General features: G+C 37.7%; 1 protein-coding gene across 3 annotated transcripts in view; it reads left to right on the forward strand.

Moving 5' to 3' along the window:
• Positions 1 to 18,407, forward strand: part of nej (nejire) — a 96,212-nt gene that overhangs the window by 43,808 nt on the left and 33,997 nt on the right. The window contains exons 1-3 of one of the 3 annotated variants that reach the window (XM_068344870.1): positions 2,988 to 3,562; positions 14,527 to 15,335; positions 17,587 to 18,051. In XM_068344870.1, the coding sequence (XP_068200971.1) occupies positions 3,484 to 3,562; positions 14,527 to 15,335; positions 17,587 to 18,051 (1,353 nt within the window). In that variant the 5' untranslated portion in view covers positions 2,988 to 3,483. Of the gene's footprint in view, positions 1 to 2,987; positions 3,563 to 14,526; positions 15,336 to 17,586; positions 18,052 to 18,407 lie in introns of those variants that run through there. The other 2 variants (XM_068344868.1, XM_068344869.1) reach the window with 2 other exon arrangements.

The following is an 18,407-nucleotide window of genomic DNA, read 5'->3' on the forward strand; positions in this document are numbered from 1 at the left end:
AACATCGCTGATATGGGATTGAGTAGAAAGTGTTCTAGTAATATATACGCAGTTTTGCCTCATATTTTACTTCTGGAGTAGATTGTTTATTCTATGGAGAGTATAATAAGATATTTTATCTTCATTAAGAAGGCTCAAAAGATATATATGTACGATATCGTAAAAACAGCATTGTGTGGCCATTGTAAACAAAGGGCCAAAAAACCAATGATATGTTGACTTGTAAATGTTATGGTACCGCACGATTTGTTGTGAAAGTGGCAATGATACGTAATACTACGCAGGGAATCTCATTGACGATTAAATGTGTGTTTTATAATCCTTTTATGGCAATATCAGACCCTATGTTAATATTCTATGAATGCTAAACGCGTATTTACGTAATCACGCAAACTACACGACCTGATGTATTGATATTTGGTCGAGTTCTGCGTCTTGAAGGCGTTCGTTAATGACAATACGCAAAATATTTTGACCTTTAGTGTTTATTTGTTTCTTTATCAGGGGCCATTTAGTACCAACTACCTTGCAGGATTCTTTCACGTGTTTTATCTTTCTGATTTATATGTAACGTTAATTGTCGAGTCACATTTAAGCTTTCAAATCTACAATGTCAAAGTAAATAACTAAGACATTTGTGTTATACAATACTTCCGTTGATTTAACTCGTTGTTTGGTAGCATGCAGTCATCATACTTCTAACCTTGAGAAATATTTAGAGAAGGAAGGATTTTATTTTCCTTTACGCCATTCAGAACACTCGGTTACTTGACGACACCCATTCTCTATATTTGTCGGTGAGTAAAATTATTCAGAATGAGTGATGTTCACAGATGCGCGCGCGCACACACATAAATACAGACGCATCAACTATGAATATTCATGTATGCATGTATATTTACGTATAGATATTTATAGTTATATCTATCTATCTATCTATCTATCTATCTATCTATCTATATATATATATATATATATATATATATATATATATATATATATATATATATATATATATATATATATATATATATATATTATATGTATACATACACACACACACACATATATATATATATATATATATATATATATATATATATATATATATATATATATATAGTGTGTGTGTGTGTAGTTTTCATTGTATGTATAGTGAAAATTATGATAACAATACTGTTCAATTGTGCGTGTCTTTAATCCCTAACTGTATCTGCACCACATGTTGTCGTCCACCTTAAATTTTGCTTTATAAGTCAACTGTTGGGTTCCTTCCCTCCAGTAATACGTTAGTGCCGAATTGCCTCCCCGGCCTCAGCACCACGTCATATGGCCCTAATTTAAAAAAAAAATAATTAGAAAATGGAATAGGGAGATTGTATTAATGTAAAAGAAAATCTGAAATAAATAATTCCGAAGGAAGTTGTTGTCAGGCTAATTATGTGGAAGGGTTAATAAAGGTGAGAACGATTAATGAGAGAGAGAGAGAGAGAGAGAGAGAGAGAGAGAGAGAGAGAGAGAGAGAGAGAGAGAGAGAGAGAGAGACTGTTCATTGACTGGCTACCAAACTACCGAGACTGGGTGAGAGGCCAATGACCTCATCTCTACACAGGTCGCGAAACCTCGGACAGTCAAGGGAGGGAGAGTGATAGTCTGATTGTCAAGGTTACCTGTCAATAGTCATGGTACTTATGTTATTCTTCCAGGCAGAATTTGTCTTAGTGGTCTTACAGTCATGTTGTAATCTCAATGTTTATCATAAACTCATCTATTACTTTTGTGTGCAAAGCAGTGTTGCTCTTAATGATGGAGGTGCTATAATTATGATACAGCTATGACATTATTAATTATGACTACTAGCTTTCCTTAGAAAGATCTTCAGATACATTTTTTATTATCTCGATTTTTAATGAAATAGATTTGATCAATTATTGTTGTTGGCGATAATCACCACATAACAGGATAAATGGGTTTATGAACAGACTGAAAACTTGTAGGTCCAATTATATTAAAACTAATAATATATATTTTTTTTATTATGTTTTCTAAACCACACCTTGCTAAGCTTTACGAAAACGAATGATTCCTACCCAAATGTGAAATGAGAAGAGATTATCTGGAGTATAGTGATTGACAATTATTGGCATTCAATAATGCCTGTTAAGTGTCGATTGGAGTGAGATTATGAAAGGTTGTTATTATAGATTGTGTTGGGAGGGGGTTAAACTGTAGTAGATGGTGACGTACATGCATGTGCATATGCAGTAATCCATGACGTCACTAAATGAACGAGAGTAGATCGTGACGTCATTGCATGTATGGGCTGCATAGTACTGTACCCTGGCGACCCCTACCTCGAGCTCTACTGCCTCCGCATGTGCCTCCTCACCTCACCCTCTCCCTCTCTCACTCTCCTGCCCAGACCTTTAATTCCAGACGATGGGGACTAGCACTAGGTGACCGACCAGCTGATTTTACAAATTACAGACTTATTCTCAGAAGTTGCATTCAGACTGATATATTGATTGTGTGCATAAATGTGCCCATTTGCTTCTGCATTTCTGATTAAAAACACACCCAAGGAAAAGTTTGCCATGTGTTTTCTTGCCGATTATTCGTCGCGATTTTGCCATCCTGTCAAATTGCGTCTGGATAATTCACCAGAGAATTTCAGCAAAATCGTTAGAGTTCCTGGCATGGGCAATGAGGCAAATTGAGTGCTCAGGTATTGCCAATCATACATTAAATGACCGTATATGAGTAACATTTAAATCTGGCGGGTTATTTCTATGTTGCGCAGAGAAGATGCTGAGGCAAGCTGTCCGACGGGCCGCAGTCAGCTTTACAACTATTAACGCTCGGCTCCGCTCGGTTTTCATGACGTCACATTCGGCTTGAGCGCCTTGGCCAATGGGAGATGCGCTTAGTGTCACGTGACTGAAACTGGCCAATGGGAGAGCCGAGGGCGCGCACACACTCTTGGTGACAAGCGTAGAAAAAGTTTTCACTGTGAGCCGCCATTTTGGTTTAGATAGAACTGGGCGCAAAATATTTTTGTGGCCGAATGGTAACGCTTGGTGTGAAGATGGACGGCTGATGTTACTCTCTAAGCTTAGCGTGAAGTGCATTGTTTTCGTCTAGGAGGAGAAGATGTCCTAAACGCTTACGATGTGGACGGTGTTATGCCTTGTTTAATCGCTAACTTGGAACTAGCACAGCGGTTCACCAGTGAAGCTGCACCCGAGCTCACTCAATGATGAGATGTCTGCCTCGCAAAGTTGCAATTTTCGCGGCGACCCTGGGTGGGCCCGCCCTTAAAGTGGTGTGAAAAGTGATATTGAAGTGTGAATGATGTGATATGATGGTGCAGGAGACGCTATCGGAGGAGGATTCCCTCTAAAAAGTGGGTGTGTGTGAAAGTGGTGGCATCGGTGCAGTGTAAGACAGAAACGAAACGAGCGCGTTGTAAACAAGGACGCCGCCATGGCCGAGCAGCAGCTGGGCACCGAGCCCCCCAACAAAAGGGCCAAAATGGACACCTTCCCATCGTCCGACCCCGCCGGTAAGGCCATAGGACTAAGCATCGGCTATGCATGTGTGTATTACTTTAGCATTAAGAGTGCCAGGCCGATTTTGAGGTGCGAAAATAAACCGCCCACCTTTTGTGTTGATGCCATTTACCTGCCGAGGCGATCGCTACCGGGTCTCATATTTTCCGTTGTATCACCTTCATCCCGGAGCCCGGGACCTATGGACGGCCTTCATGTACCCCATGGAGGGCCATTTTATCTCATTTTGCCAGAAAAGTCTGCTTTTTGTGCCGATGCTCTGGCGAAAATGCCTTCAAAAGTCTGTCTTGGAGATTTTTGGGGGGACACTTTCTTCCGAGGCGAAAATTGCCCCGTTTCCTTGTTCATGTTTTGAAGATTGCGGCTCGGTTTCATTATTGTTATGGTTAATATTTCTACCTAATATGCCCCTTGTTGCAAATTTGTCCAGTTTTAGGTGCCTGGGTAGAGAAATGACCCTCAAATCCTTACATGTAGTCAAATAACATAGTTTTTAAATGCCTTCTTCACGTACGATGATATTGATTGATGTAAATTTTCCTAAATATTATGGCCCCTTTTCCTGAATTAACAGAATGTCCTACTGTGTTCATAAAATTTGGCGTTTTTTTTCTCATTCTAAGGCAATTACTGCCTTTGTTTACATTTTGTTCTTGATGACATTTAAGGTTCTAGCTCACTCACATTATGAGTTAGTGACAGTCACTGACTATCGCAGTATTGTATAAGCTTAGGTTCTTGGTTTTGATATTGTTTGATTTCGAATTGAAAAGCAAAGTATTTCTGAAATATCTTGTAGTATATGGAGACTTCTTGACATTGCCATTTTGATATAGACCAAGGAGTTTCATAACCTATAAGGTTCTGAAGTAAATTATCTTGTATTATTGGGATAGTTAAGACTGGCAAACAGGGTTTAGTAGGATTTTGGCAATTTTATGAACTATCTTCATGAATTGATGGTCAAAATCCCCAGAAGGTAAATTGTGGTTCCAGTTGCTTGTAGCCTCTAACCATTTCTACTTTCAGTTTAGTTACATCTACTATGATATTTGATTTACAGTTGAATTTACTTCTTTACATCTGTAGTCCAGTTTTTCAAAAGGTTTGCTTTTGAGAAAATATTACTAAGCTTTCATTTGATGAACTTTAGATAAACTTCAACTTGTGAACTGGTGCTGCTTAAAACCATTGAATTTACACTCCTAAATCCAATCTCGGATGTTGTCCCTAATAATGAAGGATGGGCTCTAATGCTCTTCACCTGTAAGTGCACAGGTATAGTTTTACAGAAAAAGAATATTTTTCTAATTTTTTCCAGGAACTCATTAGGGTGCAGTTGGATAACTTTTAAAGGTTTTGTTGGGTAGATTCATTTTGATTCTGTGGAGTACAAATTCAGTTTACCCATGTGGACTATTCCAAAATTGAACTTGGCCCATGAAGGTTGAATGTTGGGTTGAAGTGCTTGGTTTCTGATCACGTCTGTCTCTAGGGCAATGTGCTGTAGTGCAGTGTGTCTACTCATGAATGACTTAGATTGCCTGCATCTGTTTTTATTTTACCTATCATTTTTATGAAGTGGTTTCCCTTTACTTTAGTGTTTTACTTGAACAGTATGATATGCGTTTTTAATAAACCTGTGGTATTATTATTTAACTTAATAAATTGTAAAGTTATTTTTATGAAAACTATTCTATAAAGGTGTTTAGTTGATATAATTAGACTATATTCATAGAATATTTTCTAGAATTATCTAAAAGCTTATTTAATACTGATAAATATGGTGTTGAAGATTGTCAGAACCTTGTGTGTTTCCCGTAGACAGTATGTAGGACTTTTTGTACCCTGTCCCATACTGGCGCCGTAGAACCCAAATAATAAGGCCACCAGATTACGAATTTGAACTTGGATCTCCTTTTTATTAAGGTGTTGGTGATCATAAGTGTTCTTATGCGGAGCTTACGTTTTCAACTTCGCTGTAGCCCACATGCATTAATCCGAAGTGTCTGTGTTGCTGAGGGTTGTTTAGTATTTCATACTTGGGTTTGTATTTTGTCATGATGTCCATTGTAATAAATTATTTGACCAAATTGTTTATAAAGCTTTACAGTACTTGTGGATTTGTGTTCTTTGGCAATGAGGCAGTTCTTTGAAATCAGTTGCTTTTAGGCATTTGAAAATTTGATTGTGGATGTTGTTTGTAGTGAATAGTGATTTTGGTTTCACGTGTTATTTTTTAATCTTTCAAAATTTCAAATTCATTGCATTTGTAAAATATACAAAACTGCTTTCACTGTTTAAAGATTACTTGGTTTACGAAGTGTCGTATTTCTGAAGATTGTGTTTGAGTAATACTTAGGTGATTTAAATCCCTTTAATGTATCCAGTTGTTTTAACTATCATCATTCAGAAGCAAATGTCAATATTACTTTTATAAAGGTTATAGTAGTTGTATATGTTTACAACAATGATGGAGGGCACTTTAGATATAGAGGTTTTTTAAATAATTTTTCTATTAACATATGCCGTACCGTTTGGAATTGGTACTCGTGCATGATTTTTCCCATTTAAATGGGTGATGTTATTTTGAAAGAATTCAGTTGCAAGAGTCACATGCAGTGTTTTCAAATCTTTGAAGTGCATTATACGCACCTCCCTAACTGTTAGTGATATGTATGTAATTTTACAGAAGAAATGGAATAATGTGATCCAAGGCTATAGTTTTTGAACGTTAAATGAAACTGTACAGAGCCCATTAACATTCGCAGAAGTTAAGTAACTGGAGGTACACGGGTCTGTGTAAAATCTATAAATATTTGCTTCCCTCTTAATAATACTTCTATGACTACATTTTCCTATACAACAAAAGAAAAACCCTTTTTTGTTCTTATGAAACCTCATAAATTTCACAGAATGAATAAGGTTGGAAGTAGACTAGGCTACATGTATAGTATAGATGTTTCACATGTTCCTAGTCCTCTGTTTTAATTAACAGAACTTCTGTACTAGATCGAAATATTGTGCCTTAGTGCACCTGTATTTTTTTTTTATTTAAAGAGTCTTGGGGATAACTATTGCATCCTGTTTAATGTAAGTACTGCAGAAATGTGATGGTAACTAGTATTTCTGTCTAAGGTACCATAGGGTCGTGGTTGGATACTTGATACTGAGGGCATTGTTTCTTATGAATAGAGACCTGCAGTGTGCAATATATTATTCTACATGGTAGGTAATAAATAGTGCAGATAGTTTAATGAAGGCAGACATGCAAAACTTTTAGGTACTAAGTTGGCCAAGGCACCCATTGAGGTACTACCGCTAGTCCTTTGACTGGCCACATAGTACTATTGTCCCTCTCTGGTTACGGCTTATTTTTCAATTGCCTATATATACGAAGGATAGCCTGGCCTATTTACACTTCCTTTTCTTTCTTCATACACCTGACAACACTAAGATGACTGAAGATTTTTATTCTTATTCACCTGAGTGGTTAACTACTGCATTGTAATTGTTCAGTGGCTACTTTCCACTTGGAAAGGTAGAAGCCTAGCTAGGATAAGCAGCTCTTCTGGGAGAAGGACAAGCCAAAATTAAACCATTGTTTTCTATTCTTGACTGGTGTTATAGCCACTGCACCATGGTCTTCCACTGTCTTGTTATAGTTCTCTTGCCTGAGGGAACACTCAGGCACGCTATTCTTTGTCTCCATATTTCCTTTCCTCACTGGGCTATTTTGCCCATTGGAGTCCTTGGGCTTATAGCATTCTGCTTTTGCAACTATAGTTACAGGTCAGCTAGTAATAATAATATGAAGACGAATCATATTTATTGTTGTTATAGTAGTTGGCAATCTTTGTCCAACTGACTTGTGTGGTCTTCATTTGCTGAAGGAAAGGAAACTTGTACAGTTGGACACAGATGCCCATGATACACCTTGCTCCAAAGAAGTGCATCCTGTCACACCTTACCTTGTCCCTAGTTTGGTAGGTAGTAGGTGGGTCAGGGCACCAGCCACCCATTGAGATACTACCACTAAAAAGTTATTAGGTCCTAGGACTGGGTAGACAGTACTACATTGGATCCCTTTCTCTCGTTACGGTTTATTATGTCTTTGCCTACACATACACCGAATAGTCTGTCCTATTATTTCCACATTGTCCTCTGTCCTCATACACCTGGCAACACTTGAGATTACCAAACAATTCCTCTTGGCTCAAGGGGTTGACTATTGCACTGTAATTATTCAGTGGCTACTTTCCTCTTGGTAAGGGTAGAAGAGACCCTTTAGCTATGGTAAGCAGCTCTTCTAGGAGGAGGACACTCCAAAATCAAACCATTGTTCTCTAATCTTGGGTTGCACCATGGCCTTCCACTGTCTTGGATTAGAGTTCTCTTGCTTGAGGGTATGCTTGGGCACTCTATTCTATATCATTTCTCTTCCTCTTGTTTTTTGAAGTTTTTATCATTTATACAGTTTATGGAAGATTAATGTTTTTCCTATTCTTGAAATATTTTATTTTGATTGTTTATTTATTTCCATGTTTCCTTTCCTCACAGGGCTATTTTTCCGTGTTGTAGCCCTTGGGCTCATAGCACCTTGCTTTTCCAACTAGGGTTATAGCTTAGCTTAGGATGATCATGATAATAGTAACCAGGCAGATGCTGTAAGGAGAGCTGGCCTAGGTGGTGGGCAGGGCTAAACGCAGGAACTCGCCGTTCAGTGAGGTTGTGACTGGGTGCACTTCCTCAAAGCAAGGTGTACCAGGAATTCCTGAGTCCAACTGTCCATGGGGTATTATTATGGCATATCCTTGTAAGTTGAGACAAATCATATTAAGATTTTATCAGCCACGTTGGGGCTGGTCTTCCTTGTACAGTATACAGTACCTTCTTATATTCATGTTTCAAAGGCAATTTAGAATTTTAATGGTGAGAAGAATAGATTAATTTGATAAGTGTCTACTTTCTGTTTGCTATAAAGATTAATACTGTGTTTGTAAAACTTGTGTAAAGTTTTATACTGGACTTACAAAATGAAGGGTTTAAAAGTTTAATGAGGTCTTGGGATAGTAATTTTTATTATTTTCCATGATTAGGGCCAATTCTTTAAAATATAATTGTGATTAGAATTATGATTTTTAAGGGACTATGGAAAGGTTACATTACAGTATTATATATTTCCACCCGCTTTGAATATTTTTTTCATATATTAACATAAAGTCAGTAGCTAACACGCAGATTGCTCTTATTGAATTGTATTGAAAATATTTGGTATTCTATTCGTTTGAGAAGTGGGAGCTGTAAAACTGGATTGTATGGTTAGGAAATTTAAGGAGAGAACTCATACAATGTTCTGAATGAGGGAGACTTGTTTCAAAAGGCTTTTGAAAGGAAACAAATATGATGGTAGTCTTTAATCTTGCCTTTTTTCGTTTTAGAATAGGAAGACACGATAAGTCGAGGAAAGATGGAAACGTCCTTGTCTGTCGTAACTATTATGTATCTTACGAGCGAAACTTTCTCACATGATGTCACTAGAAGTATCAGATACCTGTAAATGTTCCACAGCAGATATGTAACGAGGAAATGGGTCATCATTTGTCTCTAGTGTCCTAAATGAGTTTCTCACAGACCTCTCAGTTTACCTCTTGACAATTTATGTCCCTCTTCATGTCTGCAATGAAAGGTTATTGTACAGTCTTTTCCCAGGTGTTAACTAAAGGATGCTGATCTCTCCTCCTCATGGAAGGTCTCCAAGCTTTGAACTATTCTACCTAATTCAAGAGCTCAGACTGCAAGAGGGGGATGAGCCTTGTGTGCTTAGGAGTCTAACCAGGGGGCTCATATAAATAATTGACTGAGGATATGTACAGATTCAACTTTTTAATCTGGTATCTACCACAATGGCTATTGGTATCAGTGCCCCTCATGGGGGGGTTTGGCTTTGCAGCTTTCCTTCATCTCCTAGCTGGTCTCTTTTTAGCCTCGTAGTTTATCTACAGTCAGCGCGGATCGCTCTGTCCGGGCAGCATCCGCCGTGCATTCATTTTGGTCCCCCCCCCATATCAACACTAATACACAATATAAATCAATAAAAATTTATTTGAACACTCATCAATATCCCTGCTACTTGTCTATAGGGTAGCCTTTCCTCTTCTTGACCTCCAAAAGTCGTTGAGGAATGCTATCTGCTAAATTATGAAGAATTTCTGCAGGTATTTCAGCCCACACTTTATGGAGCGCCGCCTTGAGAAGTGTGACGTTTGTCGTAACTTCTTTACGAAGGCGGGCTTTAACTATCGCCCAAAGGTTTTCAATGGGCGAAATATCAGGACTTTGACCTGGCCAATCAGTAATATAGTCAACTTCGCTATTTTCAAGCCACTTTTTCACTTTCTTAGCCGTATGGCAAAGGGCACCGTCCTGCTGAAAAATTTCAGCTCCTGTAGCCGCAAAACAATCCGCTAAATTTTCCTTCAAAATTTTTAAATATCGGTCAGCATTAACCGTTATGCCTTTAGGCAAAACAACAAGGCTTGGGGCACCACCGTAGGCAAACGTACCCCATACCATAAGCGATGCTGGGTGCTTTACTGTCTAGGCCGTCAAGTTAGGCTTAAGAGGATCTGACCCCTTTCGCCTCCACACTTTTTTCCCGGTCGTCTCACTCACACAAAAGGTTGCTTCGTCACTCCACAAGACACTTCGCCACTGCTCTAAGGTCCAATCCTTGTATGTCTTGGCAAAAGCAACCCTCCTCTTTCTCTGTCTCTCAGTTAAAGCGGGCTTCTTTCTCGCGATCACTTTCTCGTAGTCGAGGCACTTCGACAGGTTTTCCTGAATCGTACGAACACTGACGTCGCTCAACAAGTTAGGGTTATGTTCTTTCAGTTGCTTAGCAGTTAATGTAGGATTTTCTTCTAGGCTTCGCTTTAAAATCACTAAAGTACGATCAGGAATCTTCCGGGGGGGGGGGAACCAGCATGGGAGTGAGAAGGGATCTCGTCGCTACCCCCTGCCTTGAACTTGGCCACCAAGCGCCTCACTGTCCTCTCGTTCACGCCAGTATTCTTCACTATTTCCTTTGTTTGCAGACCTAACTTATGACAAGTTATGACTCTAACAATGTCATCGTGACTTGTACGGGGTCTAGACATCACTGGGGGGGGGGTTGATAGACAAATGCCACGCGAACTCACAAAAGAACGATTGCAACTCAGCCCTCTCAACCTGACACAGCCCTCTCAACCTGACACGACCTCACTCCACGACTTCAGGAAACACACTGACTAGTTTCCACCTGCGCAGATATGTAGATGCCAACTTGTATTAAAAGATGCCAATTAGTCGATTTTTTCCCCGATGAACCCCATGCCTCCGATTTACGCGGAACGCTGTGTCCGGCCCACTACCCGGACACAGCGATCCGCGCTGACTGTATATTATTATTTCCTTCCATCTTGCTCCCCAAATTTTAATATATGCAATTACTGGGTTTTCCCGTCAGTTTCACATGGTTGTTGAGTGGCCTATAAATCAAATCATTCAAAACTGTTCTCACGGATATCCTAAAAAGGATGATGTGCTTATCCAAACTACTTGTTTTACTTAGAAATGTGGATTTCAGCCGACACTCATTGCTCATTGTTTTCGAGGTGGACACAGCTGATTATATGAATATTTGTAGATTAAGCGATGATTTTGAAAAGCATCTGTACAGGTGGGACACATTCTTTGCCTCGTGGTAGTTTCAAGAGTAAGGGAGACTATGTGTTTCTCTCTCCCTTAGCTCTTGCTCATGATAAAAATTCAGCAAAGCACAGGTAAGGAGCTTTTCTCGCTTGCCAGTACAGAGTTCCTTCCTCTCACTACTTAACCAGTAGTATGCTCATTCATCTAGGTACTGAGAAGAGTTTCTGGCCTTAATAGGTTGCCTTGTCCTCTTTCTTTCTTAGGGCCTTACTCACGAGTCCAGTTAATACTGTAGTTCTTTCTTAAGTGTTTTTTGTCTCCTTTCATGTTATGTAACAACCCAAATTTAAGTTTAATTTAATGTCATTTGTTCTAAGTGTTTGACTAGAACAGATGATGGGTCTTTCCCTTTTCTGCTGCCTCCTTTTCAGTACCGAATCGATTTTCACTGACCAGAACCAAGCATTTACTCAACAGAGCAACCTTGTCCAAGTCAAGTCAATTGTCAAAGGAGTATTGCTCTCTCCTTAAAAGAAAGGGGACCATGAGCGGTTTAGTTTTATATATATATATATATATATATATATATATATATATATATGTATATATGTATATATATATACATATATATATTTATTTAAAATATATATATATATATATATATATATATATATATATATATATATATATTTATTTAAAATTTTACTAGAAAAAAACATGAAATATATGGACCCTTTGTCACTCTTACTTTCTTATATTTATGCTAGAGGGAAAATCATTTATTTTGAAGGATATTCCCGGCACTATGTACCACTTGTTAAAGAAGTTTCTACTCCCTTTGCAGTTTTTACTGAAAGAGTATCCACATAGATTATTATAGAGTGACTGCATTTTTATGCAGTCACTCTCTAGGCGGAAATTTTTCATTGGTATCTAAGAGCCCTTTTTTGAAATTATAGGTATAGTATTTTTAAGTACTAAGATTAGTAAGATCGTGAAAAGTGAACTGGGTGCTTTCTCGTAATCTGGTTCAAGTTCACCCTGTAATGTAGTACATGCCTTCCTGCTTATTTCATGTATGGTTCACCTTGCAAAGCTACCGGAGAACATTGTTGCAGTTGCTGCTTTGTTGCAAAAAGCAATCTGTGCTCCTAGATCACTTTATGGGCGTTTGTATTTTCGGTTGATGTGCATGTGTTGTGTTGTCACTTTTGTAGCCAATTGAGGGGTATATGTTAAGTCTAGAACATGAAGCAGCCACTGAAAATTAATTTTCTGCCAATGGTATGCTTAACCTGAAAGGTTCATTTCCCCATCTGGGAGTTGAATGTGGTGCCTGGTTGTGACATTGAATTACTGTGGATGCTGGCTCTGAACTTCCTGCCATTCATTTATTTATAGTTAACCATCATCTGAGTCCTAACGGTTGCACTCGAATACTGAATTGTAAACTATATCTGAATACAAAGGTTTGGCTAATTAGGCAGTTTACCTACCTTAAGTCTCCTATGGGTATGAAGTTCAATTTGTAAGCCTCCCATGTAGTATATAGATCAATTGCCTCAAGTTAAATGTGCGTGTATATGAGTATGTTAGCCTGACAAGTATTTTTTTTTTAAATGTCTGATCCAATGCTGTACTAGCACCTCTAGCTGTTCTAGCTTGTCTTGTCCCTGAGGGAGGTAGCTCCTCATGAAAATTGGAAATTCAATTTGATAAAGCTTTATCTAGAGACTAAGTTTTGAACATTGAAACATTTTTTACATTAGGTTGCTTTCTCTTGGTTATTAATCTAATGATTAAGTAAAAGTTAAGTTACTCTCATATGTATATTATTAAACTGTTTAGTCACAAAGTGGTCTCAGTGTGTTCAGATAAAATCAGTTTTGATTAGGTGTGCTGAAGGACTGGATTAATGAAATTGCTATCAAATTCGACAACTTCCATGTCTTAATTGTTTGCAAGAGATACTGCATAATTGAAATAGCTTATGTTGGTTTTTCTTGTGGCATTTGATGTATTTGGAATTTTCTCTACACTTTTTGCCTTCAGCCTTGTGCTTTTGAGATCCTATAAGGTCTAAGTCTTAGTCTATCCCCCATTGCAATGATTTCCTGGCCATCATACAGATAATATTCTTGCTACAGAAATTTAGCATTCATTGCTTTTTGGGCAAACTTCATCCTTTCTCATCACATGTTCAAACCATCTCAAATTTGTTTTCATACTCATCGTGTTTCAACCTATCTTCATAAAAACTTTGACTTTTTGCAGTCAAGGTCACTGCATTTCAGAACCTTGATTATCCTTCAACAAATAGTAACTAAATCAGCTTTAATTCCTACTTCAAAGTTTTTTCGGTCCCTCTATTAATGCGACATGCTTATCTTTTGTCCAGCTGTCTTAATTTTAGCCATGCTGCTTATATTGTGTTACTGCTCTCTCAACTCCTACTAAAAAGAATTGGAGATTAGATTAAAGTGAAGGTGCATTCTGTCTACTAATGGGATTGTTTGTACAAGTTTGATTTTTCTCTTGTGTTTTTAAGGTACTGTAGTAAGTGTATATAAGTCCAAAATTAAGTAATAACACAAAACTATTTTATCACATTTCTTTTGAGCGTAATTTTATATGGCTGTCCTGTGTACTGTATATTGTATGTTTGGTGCTCTCTTATTTTTGTAGAGCCATTAAGGATTTTTTTGAGGGTCCTTAATGATTTAGTTTTGTCATTTAATGTTCCAAGTTGAGCTTGCGTAAAAATTACTTCAACATAGAAAGTTTCACCATCTTCCATTCTAATGGTTAGGTGTGTTATCAGATGTAGTCCTGTTAATTTTTCGTAGTTATTTAGGAATGTTATATAGTAGTGTGGTTGTGCTTTTTGTCAATGGTATAGCAAACTTATAGCACAGATCTAGTTTCCTGTTACATATACAGTATAAACAAAGATCCTCAATAATTGTTTCCATTGGAAATGGTTGACAATGGTTTACATATATTCTCTCAATCTCATGCTTAGATTTTTCATTGACACGTTATACCATACAGTATGTTAATGCTTGAAGTTATTGTAAGATTTTCTGTTGATTGATGATTTTGTGTTACTGTTGTGATAAACTGATAGCCAAGCTACCAGAAAGTAACTTCTATGATGTTGTTTCTGAATTCTGCTTGATATTATCTAACAAAGTACATATTTGACAGTTTTTGATAATCAGGAAATAATTTAAAGAGACTTTATACCATTTTTTTTTTTCAGATGACATTGCTGCCATGCTGGAAAGTGAACTGCCAGAATCTCTGATGTGGCAGGACCCCCGTGGTGGTGGTGGCGGTGGGGGAGGTGTCAATGGCATGATGGAAGGTGGTGGGGGAGGAGGTGGGGGCCCTGGAGATTGTCCACAACAACAGCTAACACACTTACTACAAGCAAAATCCAATCCTCAATCCATGCCTGGGAATAATGCCATGGGAGGTGGCCCTCACGGCATGTCCAACCAAGGCAATATGATCGTAAATGCCTTGACTAATTCCAAGAGTCCTCATGGTGGTGCAATGCAGTCTCCTCAGAATTCAAATTTAACTATGTCTGGTGTTCCAACTTCGAGCCAGCAACTTGGAATGAGTGATTCAGTGAATAACTTAAATACGATGCCCAATAGTATAGCCAGTTCGATGTCAGGTAACATCCCAATGTCAATGGCTTCTAGTGGTGCCGTCTCCTCAATGAGTCTTGTCAACACAAACACTTCTATGGGTCTTAGTAGTATGGCCAATAGTGCAGGTGTTGGTGGAGGTGGCATGAACACTATTGTATCAAATATTAATACAATGAATACTATGAATTCCATGAATAAACCTCAAGGTGTAGTGAACATGAATAGCCCTTTAGTGTCTCAGATGAATGATGGGATGCCCAATGGTCCCTTAGCGGGTCTGAATAGACCTATGGTGCCGCCCAATATTAGAGGACCGTCACCGCAACCTATGAATGCTGGACCTGGTCCCCAGATGGGGCCTAGACATCCTCCAATGGGTCAAGGACAACTTGGAGCTCCCAGATTACAAGTAAGTTTTTCAATTTTTCTTTCTTTCATAGTATTGTGTTGTCTTTTTTAAATACAGATATATCTAAATATCTCTCTCTCTCTCTCAATATATATATATATATATATATATATATATATATATATATTTACACTTCTGAGATATGACTTTCAACTTGTAGGAATTTTTTGAATAAGGACTTCTGTGTGCTGTAGATAGTAATTATTTGTTATAAAAACCAGATTATTGAAAACACTAAAGATTAGTGATTAACTTCTGCTGGTCAGGTTAGATGTATCTTTAAAGGCTTTAAAGGCCGCTCATGAATGGCAGAGGTAAGGGACAGTGGCATTGCCCTAGAAAGGAGGACATTGCCATAGAGACTAACATATATGATCAGCACCCAAGCTAGGACCAGGGAGGGCCAGACAGTGGCTGCTAATGACTCTGCAGTTAGACCTATAGGCTCTCCTAAACCCCCAACCTTAGCTCACAAGGATAGTAATGTTGCAGACACTAAAGGAACCAACGAGTCTGAGCGGGACTCGAACCCCCGTCTTGCAAACACCAGGCAGGCACGTTAACAATCAGGACAGCAACTTGTTTGAAGAAAAGTAATTTTCCTGCATAGGAAGCGTTGCATGTAGATTTTATAGTAATTATGTCTGGTAACATCTTGAAGAGCACAACTCTAAGGCCTCTGGCTTGGAATGTTGGGAATTCAGGTAATTGCATTTTTTATCTAGAATATCTATATTTCATATTTCAGAAAGGTTTTTAATGAATATTTTTATCTATATACAAGCACTTATGGTTCCATACGCAGCCCTTTTCTGACCCGCGTACCTATTTATTTACTTTTCAAAAATTCCAGGGAAAGCTATTTATTATAGTATCTCTTCTATAGTAATTCTACTTTTTTCTATGATTATCTGAGAAATGGGTTATCCATTATCTCCTATTTTGTTGAATAAACGTTTGCTGCACTTTTCTCGTTTCTATGTCTGCTCATCTTTATATTTATAATTGTCTTTGCTGAAAGGAGAAAGATGTGTCAGATGATAACAAGATTTGTCCCAAAAAATTCACAGACGATAATATTCATTTGTCAACCAATCTTGTTCATTTATGTACATTTGATACACAGTGTATATACTGTATGTGTTTGTGTACAATATTCTTGAATTTGTAGGAAGGAGCTCAACACAGGTTATTGAATAACCCTGAAATATACTGATCATGTCTATGATTCCCTGTGGTGAAAATTACATCTAAAGGTCCTTCCATATACATACTAAAGTTTATTCAAAAGTGCTTATATACATTTATGAAATAATAAGTATAAAATGAATATGCTAAGAGAATTTTATATGTACTATATTTTGTGTATAAAATTATTTCAAGTGTTTTTTAATTAAAAGAAAAATTGGTTGAGAAGCAAATGAAAGTTTGAAGTAACTTCAAAGTAACATTGTTTTTATGTGGCCGTATTCACTCCTTAACCATTCTATAACTGCTGAGCCAGCATTGTACCATGATTCTTGAAGATACCAGGTTCTCCTGTATACAATCTCTTTAGAGTATAGCCACATTAAGAAAATACTGAAGCACAGGTCCCTATCAGCTTAATATCCCAAGCTGCATAGCAAGTTACCAAACCTGTGCTTCTTATGTTCATGTATATGAAGATTGGAATGCTATTTTTTCCGGGTAGAGTTTAACGTACCAGTCTGTTTATAGAAAATACTTGACCCTAACAGGGATACTTCATATAAGTAAATGAAGAGGGGTTGCATTTTTGTCAATATAAATTGAAATTCTTTTAAAGTGATTTATATTTTACTTTGAAGATAAACTCAAGTCATTTTATAGTATAATAGATCTATCTCTATCAACCCCACTGTCTTATACCCTTGCTGAAAGGAGAATTGGTTACCACTTTCTTAGTTATTACTGGGCAATGTCTTGTTGAGTTACTATGGTCATTCCAGCTTTTGCACCAGTTAGCACAAATAAAAGTACATTTCATTTTGAAAGGCCTTAGAATATAGTAAATACTTAAGTACAAATGAATTGAAGCTTCAGATAGCCTGAGTTTGGAGAAGTGATGGTATTCATAAATTATTTTATTTCTATTTTAATGTTAGGTTATTTTATTGCCATTTTTTTATTAATTATTGTACTGTAGTGGTATAGTTAAGAGTATTGGGTTAGTACTCAGACTGTGGAACTCGAATGGTTACACAACTAACTAAAGTATCTCTTTTTTCAGAGTCCTGGACCAGGAATGGGTCAGCCTCCAATATCAGGAAGCTATAGTTTTAGTGCGGGTGTTAACCAAGGGATTGAAGGAAATGTGGGTCAGGTTAATCCTGGGATAGGGCCTGGTCAGCGTCCCATGATGAATATGGGACCACGTTATCCAAACCAGGATGTTATGAACATGATGGGACCAATGCCCAGAGTTCCACAAGCAAGTGGTCCAGGCCAAACCGTTCCTGGACCACAGAATGTACCAAGTGGTCCTCCTGTAGGTCCACCAGGTTCTATTGCTACTGGGGCAGGAGCTCCGGGTGGTCCTGGTGGTCCACAAGGCCCAACACAAATAGTCCCTGGACAGACACGACCTAATCCTGCGGATCCAGAGAAAAGAAAGCTAATCCAACAACAGCTGGTATTGTTGCTTCACGCCCATAAGTGTCAGCGTCGAGAGCAGGCAAATGGAGAGGTGAGGCAGGTGAGTAGACTCTTGTCTTCTCTTTTGTTGTTTTCAGTTTTTATATTGGTGATGGATTACAAATTTTATTGTCTACTTGGGAAGTTGAATAAGGTCACTAGTGTGAAATTTTATTTTATAATGTAAATTGGAAGTGTGTTGTTTCATTAAAATTACTCAATGAAATGCATATGCTGAAATGTGATCTAAATATTATCTCCTGAAATAACTGCTTGTCCTGATATTTTACTTTAGTAAAGTAATCCTTTTTGAGAGTTTTTAAAAGGGAAGCATGATGTAATGGGTAAACTAGTTCATATTGGCTTTTTTTTTTTCCAATTTGTAAAGATTAAAATGTTTAGTAAACAAAATATTGA

The sequence above is a fragment of the Palaemon carinicauda genome, chromosome 21 (genome assembly GCF_036898095.1).
Source record: "Palaemon carinicauda isolate YSFRI2023 chromosome 21, ASM3689809v2, whole genome shotgun sequence".
In the NCBI taxonomy this organism is placed as follows: Eukaryota; Metazoa; Arthropoda; class Malacostraca; order Decapoda; family Palaemonidae; genus Palaemon; species Palaemon carinicauda.